This window comes from Neovison vison, chromosome 13, assembly GCF_020171115.1.
Source record: "Neovison vison isolate M4711 chromosome 13, ASM_NN_V1, whole genome shotgun sequence".
Lineage (NCBI taxonomy): Eukaryota > Metazoa > Chordata > Mammalia > Carnivora > Mustelidae > Neogale > Neogale vison.
In genome coordinates, this window is record NC_058103.1 from 12079161 (window position 1) to 12105356 (window position 26196).

General features: G+C 36.2%; 1 protein-coding gene across 4 annotated transcripts in view; it reads left to right on the top strand.

The window, feature by feature from the left end:
• PCNX1 (pecanex 1) overlaps positions 1 to 26196 on the top strand; it is a 159265-nt gene that overhangs the window by 20413 nt on the left and 112656 nt on the right. For all 4 annotated transcript variants that reach the window (XM_044230297.1, XM_044230298.1, XM_044230299.1 and 1 more), the window contains exon 2: positions 16237 to 16445. In XM_044230297.1, coding sequence (XP_044086232.1) covers positions 16237 to 16445 — 209 coding nt within the window. The remainder of the gene's footprint in view (positions 1 to 16236; positions 16446 to 26196) is intronic.

The following is a 26196-nucleotide window of genomic DNA, read 5'->3' on the forward strand; positions in this document are numbered from 1 at the left end:
GTGAAGAGTTCACGTGCTTTATCCATTTTCTCTTAGCTTGTTTCTTACTGATATCTGAGCACTGTTACATATTAAGGAGATTAGTCCTTTGTAATATAATTGCAAACATCTAATAATTTTTATAGTCTAGCCCATTTGGAATTTATTTTGCTGTAAGTAATGTGTGAACATCTGGTTAAAAAAATTTTTTTGACAGGCAGTTGTCCCAGTCAGCCTAATTTATTAAACCATCTCATATTTTTCTTAGTAGTTTAAATGCCATCTTTTTCATAATTTAAGTTTCCACTGGTGTATTTGGTTTCTGTTTTATCGGCTCTTAGGTGAATGCTATGTACTTTTGGTAACCCTTATTTTATATATGTATATATTTTTCTTTCATAGTGTTTTTAGTCTTACTACATTTTTTGTTTATTTTGCCTTGTTTTTATTTTTATTTTTATTTTTTTTTTTGCTGTTGTTACATGTTTATCCATTTTGTTAAGTTTTCCAGGGATGCAATGGAATTTGTGATTGGAAGGCAGTGAACTTGTAGATTAGGTCAAGGAGTGAAATTTGATGTCTTTATAAGACTGAGTTAAGGTGATATCTTTCTTTCCTTTAGATCCCTAAAGAAAATTTTCTCTTTAAGTTTTTTTTCCGTTAACCTTATACATTTTCCCTTAGTATTATTATTCTTAGATTTTAATTTCCAACGTAGTGTAAATAGAACCATTTATTTTACTGTTTTTAACTGGTAATTGCTTATGTGTGAGAAAACTATTGATTTTTTAAAAATAACATTTTATCTTTTTTAAGATTTTATTTATTTATTTGAGAGAGAGAGCAAGCAAGAAGGCACTAGCAGGAGAGTAGCAGAGGGAGAGGGAGGAGTAGGCTCCCTGCTGAGCAGGGAGCTGGATGTGGGACTGGAGCCCAGGATTCTGGGATCACAACCTGAGCTGAAGTCAGACGCTTAAATGGCTGAGCCACCCAGGCGCCCCCCAAATAACTTTTTTTTTTTTTTTTTAAAGATTTTATTTATTTGTCAGAGAGAGGGAGAGAGAGCGAGCACAGGCAGACAGAGAGGCAGGCAGAGGCAGAGGGAGAAGCAGGCTCCCTGCCGAGCAAGGAGCCCGATGTGGGACTCGATCCCAGGACGCTGGGATCATGACCTGAGCCGAAGGCAGCTGCTTAACCAACTGAGCCACCCAGGCGTCCTCCAAATAACTTTTTTTTAGAATAGTTGTAGATTTACAGAAAAGTTGCAAAGGTCGTACAAGAGATCCCATATATCCTGCACTCATTTTTTCCTATAGATTATATCTTGGATTACTATGGTACATTTATCACAACCAATGAACCAATATTTGATATATCATTATTAACTGAAAAGTCCATATTCAGATTTCTTACGTCCTTTTCCTGTTTTCGGATCCTATCTAAAAGAATTGATTTTAATTTATTGATTTTGTAACCAGATACTTAATGAAATTAGCTTATTTTTTCTAATAATCTCTGCTTAAAAGGACTTTCAAATATACAATTCTGTTTGTGAAAAATAATTTGAAGTTCTTTCCAATATTTATACTTTTTCCTATTGTGTAATTGCCCTGCATATTACTTTCTATATCTGTATTAAGTAATGTTGAAAATATGGACAGCATTACCTGGTTCCCTACTTTAATGGGAATGCTAGTGTTTTCTGTTAAGTATAACTTTATTTGAAGTATAGATCCCTTTTTCTTTACCATGTTATAGAAACATGTCTCTATTTTTTAATAACTTCAGTTGTGTGCTATCAGACAAATATTTACCTCTGGGTATTTTGAGGACTCACATGTCTTACTTAGCTCATCTTTTTTGTAGCACATCTTGGTTCCTCTGAGCCATTTCTATTCGGAGGTCTTTCTGTTTGCTTGTCTTAGTTTTTTTTTGTTTTTTTTTTTTTTGGTTTTGTTTTGCCATTACATTGCTTAAACGTGATTTAAAACAAGGTTATTGTGCCATTATTACATGCCCGTGCATCACCCACTTTCACATTTTCTCCTTTAATCGTCTCCATAGCCGTGTGAAGTCCCGTTTTACAGTTGAGCAACCTGGCTCAGGGCATGCGTCTCTCCTTGCCGCTTTTCCCCTTTGACCTCCAGACCACCAGCACATCACTCTTCACCATGCTCCTCCACACAGACGCGCAAGATGCTTTTCCGATCAATCTCCTGGTGAAGCCAGCCTGCGATGTTCAAGATGAATTTGGTGTCCCTGATCTTTTTTTGATATATATTCTGAATCTGGAACTCTCAGAGCTGCCTTTCCCGTCACTATCTAATTATATCCTTAATCTTGGCTCCTCTTGACCAGCATATTGTGTGAATACAATGGAAGCCCATTATAAAACACAATGTTCTCCCAGGGATTTTGTTATGGTTCTCATCTATACTTAAAGTGAGATAATTTGTCTCGCTCATCATTTTGGAGGGAGGGATTACTTAGACTTCTTCTGTGGCATGTATTATAAATGGATTTTATTAAAATTTAATGTCCTTTCACTTACTGGTCTACTGTGGGGTTCTTTCCCTGCTGTGTTTGTATAAAATACTATTTCCTGCTCTTTCATGTGCCCCTTCATACCAGCTGCGGAGAGACAGCATCTGCGGGCTACTATAGCCCGTCCATTCCAATTTTTTTGTAGACAAAATCAGGATCTGTAGTTCTTGAGACTGTGTAAAGGGCAGCAAGAGAAACAATTGCTGCTACTTACCTGCATGTTTTTAGGGCTGGGAGATTTCAACCAAACTTGGCTACACTTACCACTTGGTTTCTTGGTGGGGGAGGCTAGAGATGCGCCCCTAAGGTAGAATTACTGGTCCTAAATGCTAGCATTGCCGAGGATAAGAAACTTGCTGTAACGCATACTTTCTCAGTGGATATGGTGTTGCCCTTAAGGGGGTGGAAATTATTTGTTGGGGGAGGATGGGTGGTGGTGGTGAAGAAATCTTTTTATGTATGAAGTACCCATGTACGTGCGGTACATAGAGCTTTAGTGTATCTGGTGATAAAATTTCATGAGGGGGAGTGTTTCGAAAACCTATGCTTCCATGTGTTTCTCTTTTACTCTTTACGCTATGACCACACATAAAACATTTCTGATGTGTGGGGGTTTTTCCCATAATAAGCAATTCTGAGTAACCATTTGAGTGTCCTACAATTTAATTTTTAGTTTAATTTAGTTTGAGTAATTCTGACCCTGCCTGGAGAGAGCATCAGATCCAGCAGTTGAAGGACTCAGTCCCACAAGACTGTTTCCTTCCCCCCAGCTCAGATGCCAGTAACAAGGCCAGGTTGTCACCTGTGCTTCTGACCTGTTGCCTATGAATCGGAGTTCCTGCGACCCCATTCTCAGATTCTATTAATTTGCTAGACTGGCTCATGGTACTCAGGAAAAGTTTACTTACTGTTTACCAGTTTATTACAGAAGAATGTGATAAAGCAGACAGATGAACATCCAGCTAGAAAGATCGTAGGGGAGGGTGTGTGGGAGGGGGTGCAGAGCTTTCAGGTCCTTTCTGGGTGCACCGTTCTCCAGCACCTCCACATGTTCACCAGCCTGGAAGCTCTCCAAACCCCATACAACTGGGATTTTGTGAAGGCTTCATCATGTAGGGCATCATCAATTATTAACTCCATTTCAAGCCCCTCTCTTTCTCTGAAATCCCAAACTTTTTTTTTTTTAAGATTTTATTTATTTGTCAGAGAGAGAGAGGGAGAGTGCGCAGAAGCAGGCAGAGGCAAAGAGAGAAGCAGGCTCCCCACCAAGCAAGGAACCCAATGCAGGACTCGATCCTAGTACCCTAGGATCATGACCTGAGCCGAAGGCAGTGGATTAACCCACTGAGCCACCCAGACATCCCTGAAATCCCAAACTTCTAATCATGGCTTGGTCTTTCTGGTGAGAAGCCCCCATCAAGGAATCCACCAACATCTGCTTCCTTAGAACAAAGACATTGCTATCACCCAGAAGATTCCAAGGAACTTACACGTCAGGAACCTGAGTCAAAGACCAATATTAGAACAAAAGATGCTTCTAGGGCTCTTCTCACTTAGGAATTCCAAGGGTTTTAGGAGGTCTGTGCCAGGAACCAGGGGCAGAAATACATATAAAATTTCAGTTGTTTCACAGGAGTGATTGAGGAAAAAATGTCAGAAAAGGCTCCTTAGGATGATAATAAAAAACAAAAACAAAAACAAAAAAAACAAGTTGTGGAATGTTGCCTTGGAGGGAAGACTGCCTAGTGTGGTGTTATAAACTCAGATTCTAGGGGCCCCTGACTAGCTCATTCAGAAGAGACTGCAACTCTTGATCTTGGGGTTGGGAGTTCAGGCCCCATCTCTGACTGGATGTAGAGATTACTAAATAAAACTTAAACTCTCACAGAACTGAGATTCTTAACCACTGGAGTTAGACTATTTTTACCAGTTACCAGCTGTGGGCAAATAACTTAATAGCCTCAGGTTTTCTTCTCTATAAAGTAGAGGTAATACTAGTACTTCATTCAAACATTGTTGGGAGATAATCTCTTAAAGTTCCTGGTGCTGAGTAGAACACTAAATTAGTCATTCTTCTAAAAGGCTCAGGAAGAGTAAGGATCTTGTTTATTGCAGTATTACCATTTTTTAAAAAAGATTTTGTTCACTTATTTGACAGAGCAAGAGGGAGAGAGAGAGCCCAAGCAGAGGGAGAGGGAGAGGGAGAGGCAGGCTCCCTGCTGAGCAGAGAGCTCAGTCAGCGGCTCAATCCCAGGACCACCTGAGCCAAAGGCTGACGCTCGACCAATTGAGCCACCCACGTGCAGGGCAGTATTACTCTTTCAAAGAGTATCTGGGACTTAATAGGCATTTAGTAAATATATGTTCAATCAATGAATAAAGCTCATATGCACTGAGTTAAGTGTGTCAGAGTTGCCTCTATGGAAAATGAGTAAAAGGTGGTGTTAAATATGCTATATTCACTCCTTAATTCATTTTTTCTGTTAAGCATGTTTACCTCATCTTAAATCTAGTGTGTATCATACCTTGCCTGATTTTAGCATTTCTTTTTTTTTTTTTTTTTTTAAGAGAGAGAGAGAAAGCATGCGCATGTGAGTAGGGGGAGGAGGGGCAGAGGGCAAAGGGAGAGGGGGAGAGAGAATCTTAAGCAGGCTCTATACCCAGTGTGGAGCCCACCTGGTGAGTGTGGGGTGGGGGGCTGCTCAGTCTTGACCCTGAGATCATGACCTGAGCCGAAATCGAGTCTGGTGCTTAACTGACTGACCCACTCAGATACCCCTAACATTTAAAGATAGGGATGGATTATATAGTGTGCAATACCATCTTTCTGTTTCAGCAAATTCAGTTCTCTTAAGATTCTTAAGAGTATGCATTTAATTTATACATCTTACTGATTTACTTTTTTTTTTTTTTTTTTTTTTTTTTGGTAAGAGAGTGTGAGCTTTGCCGGGGGTGGGGGGAGAAGGGGCAGAGGGAAAGAAAGAGAGACTCTTAAGCAGGCTTCATGCCCAATGTGGAGCCCCATGCAGGACTTGATCTAATGACCCTTAGATATGACCCGAGCTGAGATGAAGAGTTGAACGTTTAACTGACTGAGCCACCTGGGTGCCCCAGGAATCCATTTTATAGGTATTGGTCTGAAGAGAATCCTATTGGGTATATCCTCAGCTGACATTTTGTGAGGTAATAACGTAGCTGCTATTTTTCAAAATTGCAAAGTCATGTTGACAGACCTTGTAATGAATTCTTATTTTCATTTACTATGAATCCTGGAAAAATTGTTTCAGTAGAGTATATCGGAAACAAACAGAATAAAGAAGTAGGTCAAGCTAATTAAAGTTGAATTTTGTGAGACAGCTTCTGGTCCTCGTATTTACTACTTAAATGAATTATTTTTTATCAATTTACTGAATTATTTTTATCAAATTAATGATTTATTTCAATTGATTAATAAAAGAATGATTTATATCACAGTGTCAGGTTACTAATTTATGAAAGGAAATATGAATCAAGATAATTCTTACCATAGGATACCCTATTCTTTTTCTTTCTTTCTTTTTTTTTTTTTTTAAAAAGTATTTATTTATTTATTTGACACAGAGAGAGAGAGATCACAAGTAGGCAGAGAGGCAGGCAGAGAGAGAGGAGGAAGCAGGCTCCCTGCTGAGCAGAGAGCCCGATGCGGGACTCGATCCCAGGACCCTGAGATCATGACCTGAGCCGAAGGCAGCGGCTTAACCCACTAAGCCACCCAGGCGCCCCCCCCCCTTTTTTGTAAAGATTTTACTTATTTATTTGACAGAGAGAGAGACAGGAGAGACACTAGAGAGGGAACACAAGCAGGGTGAGCGGGAGAGGGAGAAGCAGGTAGGGAGCCTGATACAGGGCTCATCCCAGGACCTTCGAGGATCATGGGATCATGACCTGAGCCAAAGGTAGATGTTTAATGACTGAGTCACCCAGGCACCCCCCCCCCATTCTCTTTCTAGCATGATTAGGTTTACTTAGAAAAGCATTTGTAAATCAAAACATTGGTGCTTCTCAAGTTATGTTCATAGATAATAATTCAGACTTCATTTGGGGAATTTTTTGGTAAAGAATGGAGTTCAGTTTCTAGATGTAATGTTGAAAGATAAACTTGTACGAGTCTTAAATTTAAATGCATAAATATCTCTACCTTTCTGTTTTTATTTGCTGTTCTGACAGTTTAATAACTAGTTAAAATTTCCGAATGTATTAGTTATTTTTTTATTCTAAATCAGGTTGGCTCCTACTTGTTGGCTTTGGAATAGGTATCTTAATCTCACTAGAAAGCCATTTCAACACAGAGGAGAGGATGGCTTAGTTTTAAAAAGAATTTTTGTGACTCACTAGTTCCATCTATATCATTTACATTCTTGGCTAATTGTATTTGGGAATATATATTTTGAAATAGTATATCTGAATATGTTTATTATATTTATACATAAATTTTTTTTACTGGAAAAGGTAAAAGGTGGGAAAATTTCTATAAAGTGTATATGATTATTTTAGTCCATCAGTATGTACCCTTACTTTTATTTGTTAGGGTTTTTTTTCTCCTTGCTTTTCATATCCACGCCATCTTCTCGTTCATATTTTAAGCTGCCCATCTCTAGCTCCTAGTACATATATGTTGATGATGAGTTATATATGCTATATTATTTTGGTCCCTTTTTATCTGGGTAATACGTAATTTTAAGTGTTACTTCCCTAAGAAGAGCATTCAAATGTAACTAAAAATGTAAATAGAAATATATACTATAGAGGGACATAAATGTGAAATGCAAATTAAACAGATCTAATATATAGCATCTAGTATTTTTATGATTCTATTTATATTAAAATATTACATAGATAAAATTCAAACTTCTGCAGAAATATGGGTAGGCTCAAGTTCTAATGGTTCACTTGTGAATTAGTTGCCTTTGGGGAAGATGTGTTCAGAGTTTGTTACAGGTTCCCAGTTGGCCCTCTGAAATCAATTTGACTTATTGTATAGTTGGATTTATAGAAAATTATATTTCTGTATTTTGGTTTTTTTTTTTCCTATGGGAAAGTATGCATGAATCTCAACACGGGGAGTACTTTTCCCTTTCCCTCTGCAGCCCTGTCTTCTGAAATGAAATATTTACCTAGAACGCTTTATCTTACCCCCCAAAGGAGACTATGGAAAGAGGCCTGAATTCCTGGAGCCGTGATTGTGCTACAAAAGCCTTTTTAAAGTTCTTTGGGGACAGCCTGTATACGAAAACTGTAAGGCTTAATTCATTTCCTTTCTGATCTGACCTCTTTCCTTACCCCTAGTGGACTCTGATTTTCTACTAAGCCCATCCTTCTTCCTCCCTTTCCCCTCAGCATTCTCTCTGTTTGCCAGAAGGGAAAGATGGTATAGATAGGGAACTGTTCTGCACATGGTAGGAATTAGCTCATCCATTTATATTCTTTTTGTGAATAAGCCAAAAGCAATTTTCCATCAGGGTGAGTAAGCAGAGGTGTGTCCCCTGTTTTTGTTTTATACTTTTTGTTTTTTGGTTTCAGATTTCTTTTATTTATCTTAAAGAAAGCGGGAGAGAGCATTATGTTGGGAGGGGCAGAGGGTGAGAGAGTCCCAAGCAGACTTTGTGCTGAGCATGGAGCCTGACTTAAGCTTCAGGTCATGAGCCCTGAGGTCAGGACCTGAGCTGAAACCCAGAGTTGGTCTCTTAATTGACTGCACCATGCAGGTTCCCCCAACTTTTTTTTTTTTTTTAACCTATTTTAGTAGCAAAAGAAGAGCAGTATTTCATGCTATTTGTGAAAATTATAGGAAATTCAGATTTCAGTGGCCATACATAGTTTATGGGAAAACACCTTGCTTGTGTGTTCATATAGTGTGTGTATTGTGTAGGGATCCTTTCACACTGCTAACAGCAGAGTTTCGTTTCAACAGATCGTATCACCTGTAAAGCATGAAATATTTTTTGTTTGGCTTTAAACAGATAAAGTTTGCCAACCTTTGATTTAGAGGCAGGTAGCCATCATGATTAAGAAGAACCAAGGAGTCTGGAGTTAAAATTGCTCCTTAATGCCTCATTCTGAGACCGTGGGCAAGTTACTTATTGCCTTGTGATTCGGTTTCCCCATCTGTAAAAATAGAAGAAAAACAGTGCTGACTTTGTGAAGTGATCATGAGGGTTAAATGAGTTAATATATGTAAAGCACTTACAAATGTGCCTGGTACATGGTAACCACTAAGTATTAGCTGTCAGTTGATATTTAAGTGTAAGATGTTAGTTGTTTCTAAGTATTAGATAGCAGATAATCACTTTGTAATAGGAACTGGAAAATATGCTTTGAAATCAGTTCTGTTTGAGAATAGTTACAAATTTATTAAATACTTATTTGTTAAGTGAATAAAATACTTATTTATAATAAAGTGAAAAAAATACTTATTTGTTAAGTGAATGCTTCCAGATTTTGATGAACCGGTGTTCAAAATAGTGAAAATGATGAATCTAACACAAAGCATAGTGAGCATATGTCTTTATGTTGCTGCTGCACATAAAATGAGCATTGTATAGAAGATTGTTTTTCTGCCATGCAGTGTGCTAGCCATAGGGGGGAATTACTTGATGTTTGAAATGAAATGTAAGACATTTATTTCATGATTGTGATAAATCTAGTATGATTATTTTTGTGATTCCCAGTGTCTTTCTCAAAAGAGTCCTATCAGAAATGTATTTGGCATGTTTAATAGCTTGACCCTATTACAGTTTTTTTTTTAATCTTATGGATAAACTGTCAGAATTTAAGGGACTAAACTGTGCATGTAACATAAAATTTACCAGTTAAACACATTTTTAAAGTGCATTATTTGGTAATGTTAAGTATATTCACATTATTGTGCATTGGATTTTGAGAACTTTTTCATTCTATGAAACAAGTCTATACCTATTAACAACTTACTATTTCTTCCTCTTGCCAGCTTCTGGTAACCATCATTCTGCATTTTACTTTAGGTACCTCATATAAGTGGAAACATCCAGTATTTTGACTTGTTGGGATTGAGTTATTTCACCTGGCATGGCCTCAAGGTTCATCTCTGTTGTAGCATATGACAGGATTTCCTTCCTTTTAAAGGCTCAATAGCGGGCGCCTGGGTGGCTCAGTGGGTTAAGCCACTGCCTTCGGCTCAGGTCATGATCTCAGGGTCCTGGGATCGAGTCCAGCATCGGGCTCTCTGCTCAGCAGGGAGCCTGCTTCCCTCTCTCTCTCTGCCTGCCTCTCTGTCTACTTGTGATTTCTCTCTGTCAAATAAATAAATAAAATCTTAAAAAAAAATAAAGGCTCAATAGTATTCCATGATACGTAGAGACCGCATTTTGTTTATTATCTGCTGATGGACGTTTGCATTGCTTCCACCTGTTGGCTCTTGTGCATATCGTTGCTGTGAACAAGGGTATACAAATACCTCTTTGAGATCTTGATTTTAGTTCTTCTGGGTAAGTACTCAGAAGTAGGATTGCTGGATCAAACATGGTAATTCTTAATTTTGTGGGGCCACCATACTGTTTTCATAGAGGCTGCACCATTTTACATTCCTGTCAACAGGGCACAAAGATTCCAGTTTCTCTTCCTCCTTGCCAACACTTGTTATTTTCTCCTCTTTCCTCCCTCCCTCCCTTGATAGTAGCTATCCTAATGGTGTGTGGTATTATTTCATTGTAGTTTTGATAGGCATTTCTATCCATCCAACGTTTAAGAGAGATGATCTTATTAAAAGTATCTAACAGGGGACGCCTGGGTGGCTCAGTGGTTTGGGCCTCTGCCTTTGGCTCAGGTCATGATCTTGGGGTCCTGGGATTGAGCCCCAGTTCGGGCTCTCTGCTTCCCCCTCTCTGTCTGCCTGCCTCTCTTCCTGCTTGTGCTGTCTGTCTCTGTCAAATAAATAAATAAAAATACAATCTTTTAAAAAAAGGTATCTAACACAGTATAGCAGTAAGGAGGCTTACCACTGTTTTGGGGTCTATATTTGATCTGAATATCTAGAGCTATCTAACAGCCATTAATACTTGCTGCTGTCCTTAGGGATGTATAGCTGAGAACTGAGATATTTTTTAACTTTTTGCAAATAAGGAGTAAGGGTGAGAAACTGCCTTGATTGGAACTTGATCTATTGCTAAGTCATCCATTATTGAGATGAATATAGATCATGTCTCTGTGAAAGATGAAAGCTAATATGAAAACCTGTTTGTCACTATTAAAATTTTAGCTTTTCTAATTATAAAATACATACTCATTACCAAAAAAAATCAAGAAAATACAGTAAAGCACAAGTTTATATTTGGAATATAATACACACTGTGTTTGTACAGCTACTGCGGCTGTATTCGGCTGCAGTTTTCACTGTCAGACTCCACTAGCAACTAGTCTACAGTTTTCCGTTTTCCTTTCCATTTTCAATTAAGTTTTTTCTCCATTTTTTGTATGAAAGTCTTATTATAGTGTTGCATATACAAGAGTTTTTATCAATTTTATATTTAATGATAGGAATCACTAGATCTTGGGTGATAGAACTATCAATTTGTATTTCTACCAGTACTTAATAAGAATTCTAGTTCTCCATATTTAGTTTAGTTTAGTTTTTTTTTTAATATGGATGGGTATTAAATGATATATTGTGGTTTCCTTTTACTTTTTTCCCAAGTAGGCTCTGCTCTGAACATGGGGACTTGAACTCATAACCCTGAGATCAAGAGTCACGTTCTCTACTGACTGAGCCAGGCGCCCCTATACTGTGGCTTTAGATTCTATTTTGTTTTTTTACTGATAAAGTTGAACATGTTTTCACATGTTGTTTTATTGGCTATTTATGTCTGTTTTTCTGTGTCAAGCCCTTTTATTGTCCTTTGTTTGCCTCTTTGTTACTGATTTCAAATATTATTTATACGTATTTATTCTTTATTGCATCTATATGTATATATGTATATAAATATATATGTACATATATCTATATAATACATGTTCTAATGGGTCTTCTAGTTTGTAGCTTGTCTTTTCACTCAGCTTATATTGCCTCTTGAACAGAATTTCTTAATTTTAATTTATCATTCCTTTACAGTGTGTGGTTTGAGAATCGTGCTTAAGAAATACCTAAAGGTCATAAAGATATTCTTCTATATTTCTTCTAAAATTTTGAAAGTTTTGCTCTTTAGGTTAAAGTCTCTAATCCATCTGTCAGTCTAAGAAATTAAGATGTGTTGGATCTCATGTAAAATACATGTAGAGTTCACGTGTTTGCTTGAATACCATTAAGGCTGTGATGCTAAAAGTCTGGTAAATGTTGCCTTAAATAATAAGGTAGTTTCAACAGTGGAAAAAAGAAAATAAACATATAAGGTGTTTTACATTAATAATAGCTATTTTAGGAGATATGTTAAATTATTTTTCACAGTCTTGACCTCAGTTGTGGGTGATAGTTTGCCATTGTGATAAACTTTAAATTCTAGACCACTGATTTCTGACTGAATTGGGTTGAATACTTGAGTGTGACTACATAGATAAGAAGATCCCTGTATTAAGAGGTTAGTCATTTTTGATACATATGATATACTTTTTGATACATAGGATATGTAAGATGCATAGATATTTAAGATGTAGAAGAGCCCTTGAAGTCAGTGATGACTGCCAGTCTTTATCTTGAGCTTGCCGGTGCTGACCTTTCTGGATATTCAGGGAGGGCCTTGTTTGTCCAACATCAGTATCGTACTACCTGCTACCCCATCTTCGTTTGTTGCCATCCACTGCTTGTGGTATCCTAGGGAAGAAGTCAAATCACCCTTTCCATATAAGCAATTTGTGCCTATAGATAGACCTTGAAGTGAAGATAAAATAGATCAATTTTTACTATGAGAGAGCAGTTAATGTGCTTGGTCATCAGCATTAACTTGAAGATAACATCTGTGGCAAAATATTATAACTAGGATGAAACATGACCTTTGGAAATTAGTACTTTTTAAAGTATTGTTTGTTATGGAACATAGTAAGTCAACGAGTACCTGCCAGGGCCATCTGGCTGGCTCGGTTATTAGAGCATATGACTCTTTGTCGCACAGTGGTAAGTTTAAGCCCCATGTTGGGTGTGGAGCCTACTTAAAACTAAAAACTAAAAAAAAAAAAAAAAAAAGACACACTTAAAATATTTAGAAGATATATAAAAAGGTACCTGCCAAAAAATCTCAAAATAGATACTTTAATTTAGAATTGGATTGTGGAATGGGATACAGAAAATGTATTTGTAACAGAAAAATAAGCAGTTTTATCTCATAAAGTTGCCCCCCCCCCAGAAAAAGAACCTGTTTTCCAATGAGATGATGCATGTTGATAAATAAAATTATGAATGTTTTTGAAAATATTTCTTTGAAAACACAGTATTAATATGCCTAATTTAATAAGATATAAAAGCAAATAGTAAATACTACTTGGTTTGCACTTTTGGTATATAATTATAAAACTGAGGGATAGGTGTCCTAACTGGTCTTTAGTTGTTTGGTTTTGATTTTAGAGGAACCACAGGAATTTTGTAACGGCAGATACCATTTGAAATTTTCTTGTGTATTAGTAAGGTAGTTACAGGGAAGTTTTGTGAAACATTTATGATCATACTAATATTTTCAGCTGTGCTATGTAATGAAGTAATGTAAGTAGACAACAAACTTGAATAAAATCACACAACAGCCCAGTGTGTGTCTATGCATTTTATCCCTCCTGGGAAAAGTGAAACTGTCCTCTGTCACCTAGAAACATCCAGAGTAAATTGACAGGGCTTCTGCATTTAAACCATAGGGTATAAAATAAATGGATAACCTCTGTAGTTTGAGTAGAAAATATAAGTGTTCACCATCTGATAGCGGTTTCTGGTATGAAATAGTCACTTGAATTTTTATTTAGTTTTTCAGTCTTTTCACTGTTCAGTGTTTTAAGAGAAGAAATTCTGTTCTTACTCTATAGATCCTGTACATTTAGTATGTTTTCTGGCATTCAGTAATCTACTACTGGTAGCAATAGAATAGTAGGGAGAGAGAGTTTATTTCAATCTGTTTTAGGTATTCGTAATCTTTGGCTCTCTACATGCAGATAAGATAGACCATTCAAATATTAAGCAGTCTCTCTATTCCCATTTGGAGGGGCATTAACATTTCCATGGAATTTGTCTACCACTCTGAATGTAATGGTGAGGTTGTTTTCTTTCTATCTGCTTAATTAATATAATCAATAATTTTTATCTTAATAGGGACTATGGTGAATAATGATGAAACTCTGACTTATTTTTCATTGACAATTTACATTTGAGAATGGAATTGGTATTGGTGTTTAGTAAAACATGCAATGACTTAGGCATGAGAAATATTGGTTAATTTTGTCATTAAGATGGGTAATATTGGGGTGCCTGGGTGGCTCAGTGGGTTAAAACTTCTGCCTTCTGCTCAGGTCATGATCCCAGGTCTGTTGTGATCTCTGTTTGTCAAATAAATAAACAAAATCTTAAAAATCAAAAACAAAAGATGGGTAATCTTGGCTAAGTCATTCAAAGTTAGTAAGTCTCAATTTTCTGTCTGAAAATGAAGGTGTTGAACTAAATGATTGCCAAGAATTCTAATTCTTACATGAACATGTTGTATAGAAACTGGCATCATGCAAAACTTTTGTAGATACTCTAAGCAGTATATGTGTCTGTATGTGTTTGTGTGTTTACTTTGGAATTTTTGTCAATGTGTGTGTATGTGTTTTCTTATTCAGGATGCATTTTTTTTTAAACAAAAAAATAGATTTATTTTAAAGTTACAAGTTAAAACAGTTTCAAACTCATATTGAATACATTCTTAACAATTCTGTTTTAGAGGTTTTTTTTTTTTAATTTAGCTTAAGATCCCTTTAAATTATACTTAGGATCTCTTTAATTTAAATCATACTTATAAATTTAGTATTCATTTTTAAATACTTAGATTATCTAATAAATCTAAGTACTAAACTTCTCTAAACCTGATATTTATGGATTTTTCTTAAAATTTTAAATACAGTTTGGATTTTTAAAGTCATAAACCTAAGTCAGTCATTCAATGACATTTAAATTGAATTCACAGGTTTAATTAATTAATTTTTAAAAGATTTTTATTTATTTGACAGAGAGATATCACAAGTAGGCAGAGAGAACGGGAAAGCAGGCTTCCTGCTGAGCAGAGAGCCTGATGTGGGGCTCGATCCCAGGACCCTGAGATCATGACCCGAGCCAAAGGCAGAGGATCAACCCACTGAGCCACCCAGGCACCCCCACGGATTTAATTTTTTAACATGAAGGTTTCCTTAATCCAAGTTTTAAAAATACCAAATATATACCTACTATGCCCATATGCAACTCAAAAGTAGCAAACTATGGGCTTTATTTACTTTTGTTTTTCCCCCTCCCAATTCCAACCCGCTTTCTTTCCTTCTCTCTCCCTACAAAATAACTTTTTTTTTTTTTAATCTTTTATCATGTTTGTATTCTGAACCTACCTGGTTCACCAGGACCTTTTGTTTTACCATCTCAAGCAGTTCGAAGTAACCTTTCCAAGCAAATTTGGAGCCATGTTCTCAGATGACTGGGGTTAAATCTTAATGAAATTTAGAGCTACAAACACTGCGAGTGATTTGTATCTTATGAAAATGGGCATAAGGTTTTTGGTTTTATAGTTTCTGCCAGTGGTGGCCGTGAGGCCATGCTTTCCAAATGGGGTGGTCGCTGTGCCTGTCACCCCTGGATCCAGGTCCACGTCAGTAGATCCTCAGGTATGACGGGTCTGCAATCCTCATGCCTAGGAAGCTTCTGTATTTTTTTCAGTTAATCTGTTTCTTTTTGCTTGATTTGTTCTGTATTTTTTTATTTGTCAGGCTACAATTTTCAAGTATTTTAGAAGAAGACGTAATTGGATTTTGCATGTCTCCCATGTCTTATCTGCATTTTCAGTCGTAGTTCAAAGGTTATTCTTCTAACAGTTTTAACTCGAACAGCTTTCTAGAACCCAAAGAATGTTGATATCCTGAAGATATAAACTCTCTGGAAGAGAGTTCCAGAGAGCATATAAACAGGGCTTATATGTATTTGGACCACAATCCTGTCTTACTCATGTATTATGTAATGTGATACCTGACTCTCCAGTTGTATCATAAGCTTTTAGGCATGGACTTTATACTGTGCTCTCCAGTGGAAACGTAACTCGTGCAAGCCACATATGTAATTTAAAATTTTCTAGTAGCCACATTAAAAATAAATAAAAAGAAACAGATGAGAATAAGTTTAGTAGTGTGCTTTACTTAATCCAGTATAATCTAAACATTATTTTGACATGTAATCGATATAAAATCGAGATATTTTGCACTCTTTTTTCGCATACCGTATCTCCAAAATCCAGTGTTATTTTATTCTTAGAGCACATCTCAGTTCACACTAACCATCCCTCTGATGCTCAATTGCTACGTGTAGCCCGTGGCTACTATCTTGGGCTGTCTTACTGTCTTACAGTAAGTGCTGTCTTACACTTTTATAACTTAGTGCTAATTACATCATTGCCATTTTGTTTGTGAATGTGTGTATCATTTTAGTTACAGATTTCTCTAATTGAATAAAATATAAAATATTTTTTAATGCCTATATTTATTTTCTTTCTCTCCAAGGCTCTTCCTTCTTCCATGATTATCGTAGCAGTTTACTGTCCTGTGATAGCCGCTGTTTTCGTTGTTCTGAAAATGGTCAACTACCGACTCCACAGAGCCCTGGACGCCGGAGAAGTCGTAGAGAGGAACGCGCGTGAGTTCCCGGATCAGCGAGCCAAGGCTGAGCAAGGCAACTGTTCAACCAGAAGAAAAGACAGTAACGGACCGAGGTAAGGAGACCCATGACACTCAGTGTGTAAGGATGTGCGTCACGCTTGTGTACAATGATGGGATTCTCGTGTTGTGCCTCGGTTTTGATATGTGGGTTTAAGGCAGTTACAGATCTTGCCACAACAGGTAATGGGACGGGTACAGATGATCACATTAGACCCCAGCAAAGCTCACAGGCATATCTGAGGGATTAAGTAACTGTCCTAGCTTTGTTACTAAATAACAAGCTAGACCAATAAAAGTTATAATTGTAAAATAGTTAGTCACACCAAGACCAAAACCAGTGAAAAACTGTGAAGAAGTAATTTTAAAGCACGGCTTATAAATCTTAGCATTTATATTTTACTTATATGTATAAATAAAATGTGTATATATCTTAAGCAAATTGTGATAATATTTTACTTGACATTTTTAATCTGCATTTTTCACTTAATCTATTGTAAATATTTTTCAGTTATGTATTCTCACCTTAGAAACTTCGCTGTTCCTTCCCTCCATCTTTGTATAACTGACCTCTTAGGATTTAAGTTTGTGTAGATGTTACCTCCTCCTGGAGGTTTTCTTTCCCCTCCTAGCCAAATATTCCTCTTGTGGCTCCCAGTCACATTTCTCGTCATTGCCTCGGCCTCATCCCCTTTCTCTTGTTGACAAAAAGATTTATTTCATTCATAGTAAGAAGTTTATTATGATTTCACAGAAATGATAGGTACCACTAATAATAAGTCTTCAAAAAACAGTTACTATATGAACACTTGTTGTGTGTAATTGTCCTTAAAACAGTTCTGTGAGATAGATACTGTAGTTATTCCTGATTTATAGATGAGGAAACTAGAGTGAGAAGGAGGAAATATTCCAGGGCCTCTCATCTGGAGTCCATGTTTTTAACCGCTCTGAGATGTTTCCACTCAGTATAATATGAAAAGTGGGTACTCCTTTTTTAAGGTAGGTAATGTTTCTGTTTTCCAGTACATCGAGTTTATCCCTTTTCAGTTATACTTTTCTCCACCCATAACCTGATTACACTGTTTGTTCATCAGCAAATATTCATAACATTATTTCATGATGTTCAGAACATTAATCACTACTTGAAATTGTCTTACTTAATCATTTGCATTATATGTTTCTTGAAGGCAGGGGCCTTGTTTTTCCTGTGAACTATTTTATTCCCAGATTCTAAAGCAGAGTCACTGATAGGTACTCAGAAAATATTTGAAGTAGTGAAAACATTTTTTCTGCATACTATTTTTTTTCTATTTTTAATAACTACAGTATTCCATTTTGTAGGTATGTCATAATTTTACTATTTTGATATAGTTACTTTTTTCAAATTTAAATTTGTATGATAGATCACTGTGATGTTAAAAAGTTTTTTTTAAAAGATTTTATTTTTGGGATGCCTGGGTGGCTCTGTTGCTTACGTGTCTGCCTTCAGCTCAGGTCATGATCCCAGGGTCCTGGGATCCAGCCCCGCACTGGGCTCCTTTCTTAGTGGGGAGTCTCCTTCTCCCTCTACCTGTCACTTGCTCGCTCTCTCTCTCTGTCTCTGACAAGTAAATAAAATCTTTAAAAAAAAAAAAAAATTTATTCAATGGTGGGACTCGAATTCACAACCCCAAGATCAAGAATTTCACAGTTCACCAACTGAGCCAGCCAGGTGCCCCTGGGATGTTTTCATTTTTAATGATTAAAATTTTAATTATAATTTGGCAGAGGTAAAATACTAGAAAGCTATACCCATTTTTAAGTTTTTCAGTATATATCGCCACATTCCAAAGATTAACCTTTTAATTACCACTGTCAGCAATTTGAGGGCTGCTTTTTCTGCACATTGACAACATTGAGTGTTTGGTATTTAGACAAAACTGTGGTAGATAGCTCACTGTTTAATTTTTAAGTTTTTGGTTTACTAGTTAAAATGGATGTATTTTTCTTGTGTTATTATTGTTACATATTTACTTTGTGAATTGTTTATTTTTCTGTTGGTGATTTTTGCTGTTTTTTTGGAGAAGGTATTTATGAAGGATTTTAGTTCTTTATATTTTGGGTCAAATAATTTATAGCATTTTATTTATTTATGTGCCACAGTTTATTTTTGTGCAGTCTATTCTGTGAATGTTTATTAGTTCTGCCTTTGATACCAAGTTGTGTGAGATTTTTTTCTTCCACCATATTATATAAATGTTTGCCTGTGTCTGCTTTCAGCATTTTTATAATTTTTCATCTTACATTGTAGTCAAGCTGAAAACATTCTTTTTTTGTTTGGTTCTTTTTTTTTTTTTTTTTTTTTTTTAGGTTAGTCCCAACACTATTGAGTGAATAATGCATTTTCCCTCATTAATTTTAAATATTTTCCTTTTCATGTAGCATATGCATATATACTTATATCAATTTCTGGGCTTTGTTTTCTGACCCATTGATCTCTTTCTCTTTTGTTTATACCATACTGCTGTTTGTTTTGTTCTGTTTTGTTTTTTATTTTGTACTGTTTTTATGGCTTACTAATATGCTTATCATTTAGCATTGTGAATCCCTTTTCAGTATTTTTCTGTTTGAGTGTTATCTTAGTTCCTCTCATGCGTAAATAGCTGACCCCTGAACAATAGGGGGTTAGGGGCACCAAACCCCTTCCCCTGTGTAGTCAGAAATCCATGTATCAGGGCCCCTGGGTGACTCAGTCGGTTAAGCATCTATCTTTGGCTCAGGTGATCCCAGGGTTCTGGGATCAAGCTCCGATGAGTAGGGAGCCTGCTTCTCCCCCTCCCTCTGCTGCTGCCCCTCTTGTGTTCTCTCACTCTCACGCTCTCTCAAATAAATAAAATAAAATAAAATAAATCCATGTATAACTTTTGACTCCCCTCCCCCCAATTAACTACTAATAGCCTACTATTGACTAGAAGCCTTATTGGGAACATAAACAGTCAACTAACACATGTTTTGTATGTTATGTGTATTATGTATGTACTGTATTCTTATAATAAAGTAAGCTAGAGAAAAGATACTGTTTTTAAAGAAAATCATAAGGAAGAGACAATACATTTACAGTACTGTAAAATGTAGAAAATCCACATGTAAGTGGACGTGCGTATTTCAAACCTGTGTTGTTCAAGGGTCAACTGTACATAGTTTTTTGTGAGATGCCCCTTTTGCTCATCCTCCAGAAAATTCCTTTAGACTTGATAAGTGTATTCAATATGGAGAAAACTTAACCTTTAAAATATGAAGTCTCATCAGGGACATGGTGTATATATCCATTTTTTTACCTGTCTCATAAAATTTCATATATTTTCTATGGGTTCTATGTATTTCTTAAGTCTATCTTATTTTTATTAGGAAATACATACCCTTATATTATGAGTAAGCAGAGAGAATGTACACTCTGCACTTAATCTGCTAGGGGCTTGAATCACTTCCTGACTGTATGACCTTGGGGGAAGTTACTTAAGCTTTTTATGCCTTGGCTTTCTCACCTGAATGATGAGGTAAATAAATAAAATAATACTATAAATAAATGAATAAATAAAATTAGAAGTATATATATATATACTAAATATAAATATGTATAACACATATAAATAAATAAATATAAAATATATAAATAAAAATACTATATCTTTTTTTTTTTTAAAAGATTTTATTTATTTATTTGAGAGACAGTGAGAGAGCATGAACGAGGAGAAGGTCAGAGGGAGAAGCAAACTCCCAGTGGAGCTGGGAGCCCGATCTGGGACTCGATCCCAGGACTTCAGGATCATGACCTGAGCTGAAGGCAGTCACCTAGGCTTTCCCCAAAATACTATATCTTATGATATAGGATACAAAGAATGTATGAAAGATAATACATATAAAGCATTTAGAACCATTCCTTTTCTTTTAAGAGGGGGTGGGGCAGAGGGCAAGGGAGAGAGTATCCTCAAGCAGATTCCTTATTGACCACAGAGCCCAAGGACATGGAGCTCAATCCCAGGATCCTGAGATCATGACCTGAGCCAAAGGCAGACACTTAACCAGCTGAGCCACCCAGGTCTTCCTGTGTTTTTAATTCCTTTCCTTTCATTACTGAATTGTTCTTCCATTTTCTTTCAGTTTAAAATTTAAAATTTAAAAATTTTATTGTGAAATGTATATATTCCTAAATAGCTTATTAATCATATCATTCAGTATAATTTAGAGAATAATAATAAAGTGACTATTTGATTACCCACCACAAAACTTAAGAAATAGGTTATTATACCAATACTGTACAAGTTTTTCCATACCTCTTTCCCATTTCATTGTTTTCTTTTTCCTTCAAGAATGATCATTATCTTGAATTATGTTAATAATTCCCTTGCTTTTCTTTCTTATCCAGTCTTTGTACATATTACTAAACATATTAATCTGCCTTAGGATATCCTAAAAAAGAATAGTACTATATGTATTCCTCTATGAGGGGCTTTTTTGTCCGAAATATTGTATTTTATTGGCTTATTTATGTTGATGCTTATAGCTTTCATTTATTTGTATTTACTGTTGCACAGTCTACTACTGTGGGAATAGACTACAATTTACTTGTTCATTTTATTTATCCATGTGTTCTGAAAACATTATTGTATGTGTTTCTTGGTACACAAGATATCTAGTGAATATAAACTAATTCATAGGGTATTTTCATGTTCAGTTTTATTAGATAATTCCAGCCTGTTTGGGACTTTATACTCACATCATTAGTATGTGAAAGTTCTTGTTGTTCCATATCTTCATCAGTATTTGATTTTGATAAGCCTTAAAACTTTGCCATTCAAATAAGTGTTAAATGTGCCTCATTGGGACTTTCAGTTACTTTCTGATTACTGATTTCTTTTTTTTTTTTTTAAGATTTTATTTATTTATTTGACAGAGAGAGATCACAAGTAGGCAGAGAGGCAGGCAGAGAGAGAGGAGGAAGCAGGCTCCCTGCTGAGCAGAGAGCCTGATGCGGGACTCGATCCTAGGACCCTGAGATCATGACCTGAGCCGAAGGCAGCGGCTTAACCCACTGAGCCACCCAGGTGCCCTGATTACTGATTTCTAATTACTTTCTGATTACTAATGAGGTTGGGCATCTTATCATACATACTTGGTCCATTTAGTTTTTCTGTTCTTTCCAAGGCCCGTTCATGTCTTGTTTTATTTTTCTTTGGACTTGTGTTTTTCTTATTGAATAATAGGAATTTTAAAAATAAATTCATGGTACTACTACTTTATCGGATATATACATTACGGACATTTTCTCCCAGTTTGTGTCTTGCCATTTTGCTTTCCTTCAGGGGATTTATGATTAGCATATGTTCTAAAGTTCAAGATTTACCATTTTTTCATAATTAGCATTTTTTGTGTCTTGTTTAAGCAGTTATTTCCTACAAAAAGATAAGAAATATATCTCATTTCTTTTAAAAGTCATATTTCTTTTGTTTTTGGATTTCAGTTCAAATTAATTTGTAATGTCAGGTAGGGATTGGACTCTTGTTTCTTTATGAGTAACTGGTTTTATCAATGTTTGTTAAAGAGACTGTCTTTTCCTTGGTGATCTGTAGTACTCACTCTGTCATAAGCTAAATTTCCATATATGGTAGGGGTGTTTATGGGCTCTCTTTTCTGTTCTGTTGGTCTGGTTGTTTGTGCCTCTGTCATTACCACACTGTCCCAGTTACTGTAGCTTTGTGACATGACTTTTGATGTCTGGTGGGGCAGACCTCCTACTTCCTTCTTTTTCAGGAGTGACTATTATTCTTGGCTCTTTGTTCTTTGATACAGAATTTATAGAATTATATATTATATAATATACATATATAATATATAGAATTAAATATAGAATTAATAGAATTTGTTGGGCAAAGTCTTTAAGGACATAGGATTTTATAGACATTACATTGAATATGTAGATTCCTCTGCTGGGAATTTATAGCTTTACAATATTGAATCTCTCCATTTACTTAGCCTTCTTTAATATCTTTCAGTAAAGATATATCAGTTCTTCATTAAAAGACTTGCATAGCTTTTGTTAAATTTGCCAAATTATTTTATAGCGTTTTCATTACAGAAATGTTTCATAATTGCCCTTTCTGGTTTTTTTTCTCCTTTAAATATAACAGTTTCCTTTTTATCCAGCAGCCTCACTAAACTCCCCTATTAATGTTGCAACTTTATAGGTATTTCTTGATTTTCTATAAGTGACGACAGTTTTATTTCTTCCTTTCTAGTCCGTATAGTAGTTTAACTTTCATAGGCTATGACTTCTAGCCCGTGGTTAAAGTAAAATAGTTTTGGCTTACATCCTTGTGTTTTTCTAATCTTCAAGTGTTTTGAAGTTTCACCCGTAAATGAAGTCTTTTTTGTAGCTTTTTGTTCTTGATATCTGTTTTCCCCCACCCTCCCATTTGGACTCACATTCCGTTCTGAGGAGAAGAAATGGACAGGAGATAATTTCATTTCCAGAACCTATCACTGTGCTTGGTACAGTATAGTTGTGTTTGTTGCATGAATGAATGAACGCAGGAGGACTCCTTGAGACTTAGGGTTGTCGGCTCTGGTACAGCAGTTCAAAAATCCTTATTTAATCTTTATTAGAGAAAGAATGAAAGTCATTAATATTTATATTACTTTTTTAATGTTTCAGGAGAGGAAATTAGCACACTGGATTTTAGGATTTGAATACAAATATTTTGGAGACTATATTTTCTGTTTCTCATGCCTGTAGTGCTTGAAATACTGTAAATTAAGGACCCATTTAAACTATATGTGGGTAAATTTTAGGGAAAATCTTTTGAAGATTTGCTTAAGGACTTTGTTTTTACCTATTCATACTTTTATGAACATCATTATGATCTACATTAGATTTGCAAATTTAGTACTGTAATGGTGCTGTGAAGTTGCTCATTAAAGCCTGAGCAGTTAATGATACTAATAACCAACAAATCAGGTTTGTGAAATCTCCTTTATAATTCAGATTAGACCCCTTCTGCTTTTCTGCCTCTCCGTGTACCTGGTATTTTTTTTTTTTAACAGATGGGGAAATTAAGGCATAAAGGTAGAGATTCCCTGAATTTGGTGTATTGCTTACTGCAGTAGACCACTTTGCTTCTGTGAGAATTGTAAACTACTATACTTTCCAGGTATGTGCTGAAATTGCCATTGCCAAAAATCTGCAAGTCTTGCTAATAAAGAAACTCTTACTCAGCCATTTTGTGTGTTTAGCTATATTTAGGACAGTGACCCGCTGGCTAAAGTTCTACTTTTGAATTTGTAGAGAAGAGAGGTGTGGTAATTTTGCTAGAGGATTATTTTGTTACAAAAGGAGCTATCCATTTTTTCATTCCTCCTTTTTTTACTCCCTTTAATACTTCCTGCCCACTCAGTGCTGGCCCCTGGGCAAGTTCTGTATCATGGTTTCTCAGCTGGGGGTGATTTTCCCCACAAAGAGACATTTGGCAATATTTGGAGACAGTTTTGTTTATCACAACCAGGGGGAAGTGCTTCTGGCATTTAGCAGAGCGGTCAGGGATATTGCTAACCATCCTGCAGTGCACGAGATGGTCCCCCACAATCAGGAATGAAGTGGCCCAAAATGTCAACAGTGCTGAGGTTAAAAAACCCTGTTTTAGACAATGGTGTTTATTTTTGGTTTTAAAATGGAAAGAAAACTTTTTAATGGTAATTTTCTTTTTAAAAGACAAGTATTGGTGTTTTAGAGTGGACTTCAGAGCTGTACAGACAAGGTGTTCAAGTCTTGTCTCAGTTCTCATTGGCTGTAAGTACCTACATTCAGCTGTGTGTGGGAGAGAAAACATGTAACAGATTGTAGAGTACTGTGTAAATATTATTTGTATCCTCCCTTCCCACCTGAACTCCATATACCAATGTGAGACCGTAGATTTTTACACTTTCTGGTTTTCAGTTTTTTCATCTCTAAAATGAGGATAAGTATTTATATCTTAGGTTTTAGGAGGAGATTTCATGAGAAAATGCAAATAAAGCACATGCCCCTATGACTGGAACATATTAAATACTTAGTAAATATTTGCTTGTGTCTGTTATTTATAATAACTTAACTTTCAGATTGTAATCATTTGTACTTGCTATCAGAAGTGGTGTCTATAAGTAGGCAATACTGTCCATCAGCTGACAAATGAGTTGACAAAATGTGTTCTATCCATGCAGTGCAGGATTATTTGGCCATAAAAATATGAAGTACTCATAGTTGCTACAACACAGATTAACCTTGAAAACTTGAGGCTAAGTGAAGGAAGCCAGTCACAAAGAACATACATATTATGATTCCATTTCTATGAAACATGCAAAATAGGCAAATATATAAAGACAGAAAACAGATTTCTGGCTACTTAAGGCTGGGGGTGGATGAGAAGGGAAGGGGGGTAATAGCTAAAGGGGTTTGTTATTGAGGTGATAAAAATGTTCTAAAATGAGCTTTGGTAATGGTTGCATGACTTTATGAATATATTAAAAACATTGATTTGTCAAGTTTAAATGGATAAATTGGGTGATATGTGAATCATATACCAATAAAGTTGGTGTATATAAACTAGGAAAGGTGAGGCTCTCTATCCTTTCTCTGGGCTTGAATATTGTATTCTTTAATCTTTGCCTTACTCTCTGTCTTCTGATTTCCGGGAATCTGACTTGGGGAATGCGCTCTGGAGAGCCAGGGAGAGCGCGGTGTTGTTGCTGGTTAGTCCTCACCACTCTGTCGGTGTGGTGATAGCTGTCTCTACACACACACTGAAGATTTTGCCAAATTAGAAAAAGATTGTTCATTCTGGCCCACGTGTCCTGGATGAGTTAACACCAAACAGCTCAGGAACTCGAGCATTTTCACCTCTCTCACACGTGGACATTTGCATGCTGACTTGCTATGAGATTTGTAACTGAGTTCCAGTATATTTTATTTGTATAAGTGGATAGCAAGTTAGAAAGCTGATTTTCTTTACGGAGTATGAGTTAACTAACTGCAGTTAGTGGCCTAGAATTGGGAACCCATTAAGGAAACAGGGACATGATAGTTACGAGACCATTAATACTAAAAAGTCACTAGAATAGCTATAGTGATAAATACTTATAAATGGAATGCATACTTGTAAGCAAATTCTGTTTTGCCTATATTTTTTTATTGCAGCTGTCAGATTACCTCATTGAAATAGGCTTATGGGAATTTATGGCGCACTCTACTGAAAAGTCTGTGTGTGAGGGATGTCTTTGAATTGGGAAGATGCAGTGTCAGTCATTTCACGACCCGGCTTCCTTTACCAGGCTGATCTCCATTTTTTCCAGCGGACTTCTTAGACAGCACCCCCCCATACTGTTGTAAAATGGCTGCAGCAGCGCCAGGCCTTAAATCTTCTCAGCATTAAGACTTCTCAGCAGTAAGACTAGCATTAAGACTAGCAGATGTAGAGAAATAACCTCTCTTAATAGTAGCACACTCCTGGCCTGATTTCATCCTAGCCTGAGTTAGGTCTTGTGCCTGTTCTAGGTCTAAGCTCTATGACCAAAAGAATGGAATATGCTGATTGGCTTCAGCCAGTTGCGCTCACCCCTAGACCTGTGTGTATGGTCAATGTTACCCAAAACCATATGTGAGTTTTGGATGAGGTAGCTCAACAGAAGAATTTTGGGTTGCTTTTTGTTGGTCTTGTTAACCAGATGATCGAACTAGATGCTGGATGGCAAGATCGTTTATATGTGCTATAATTCTAGCATGTATACTGGAACGTTTAT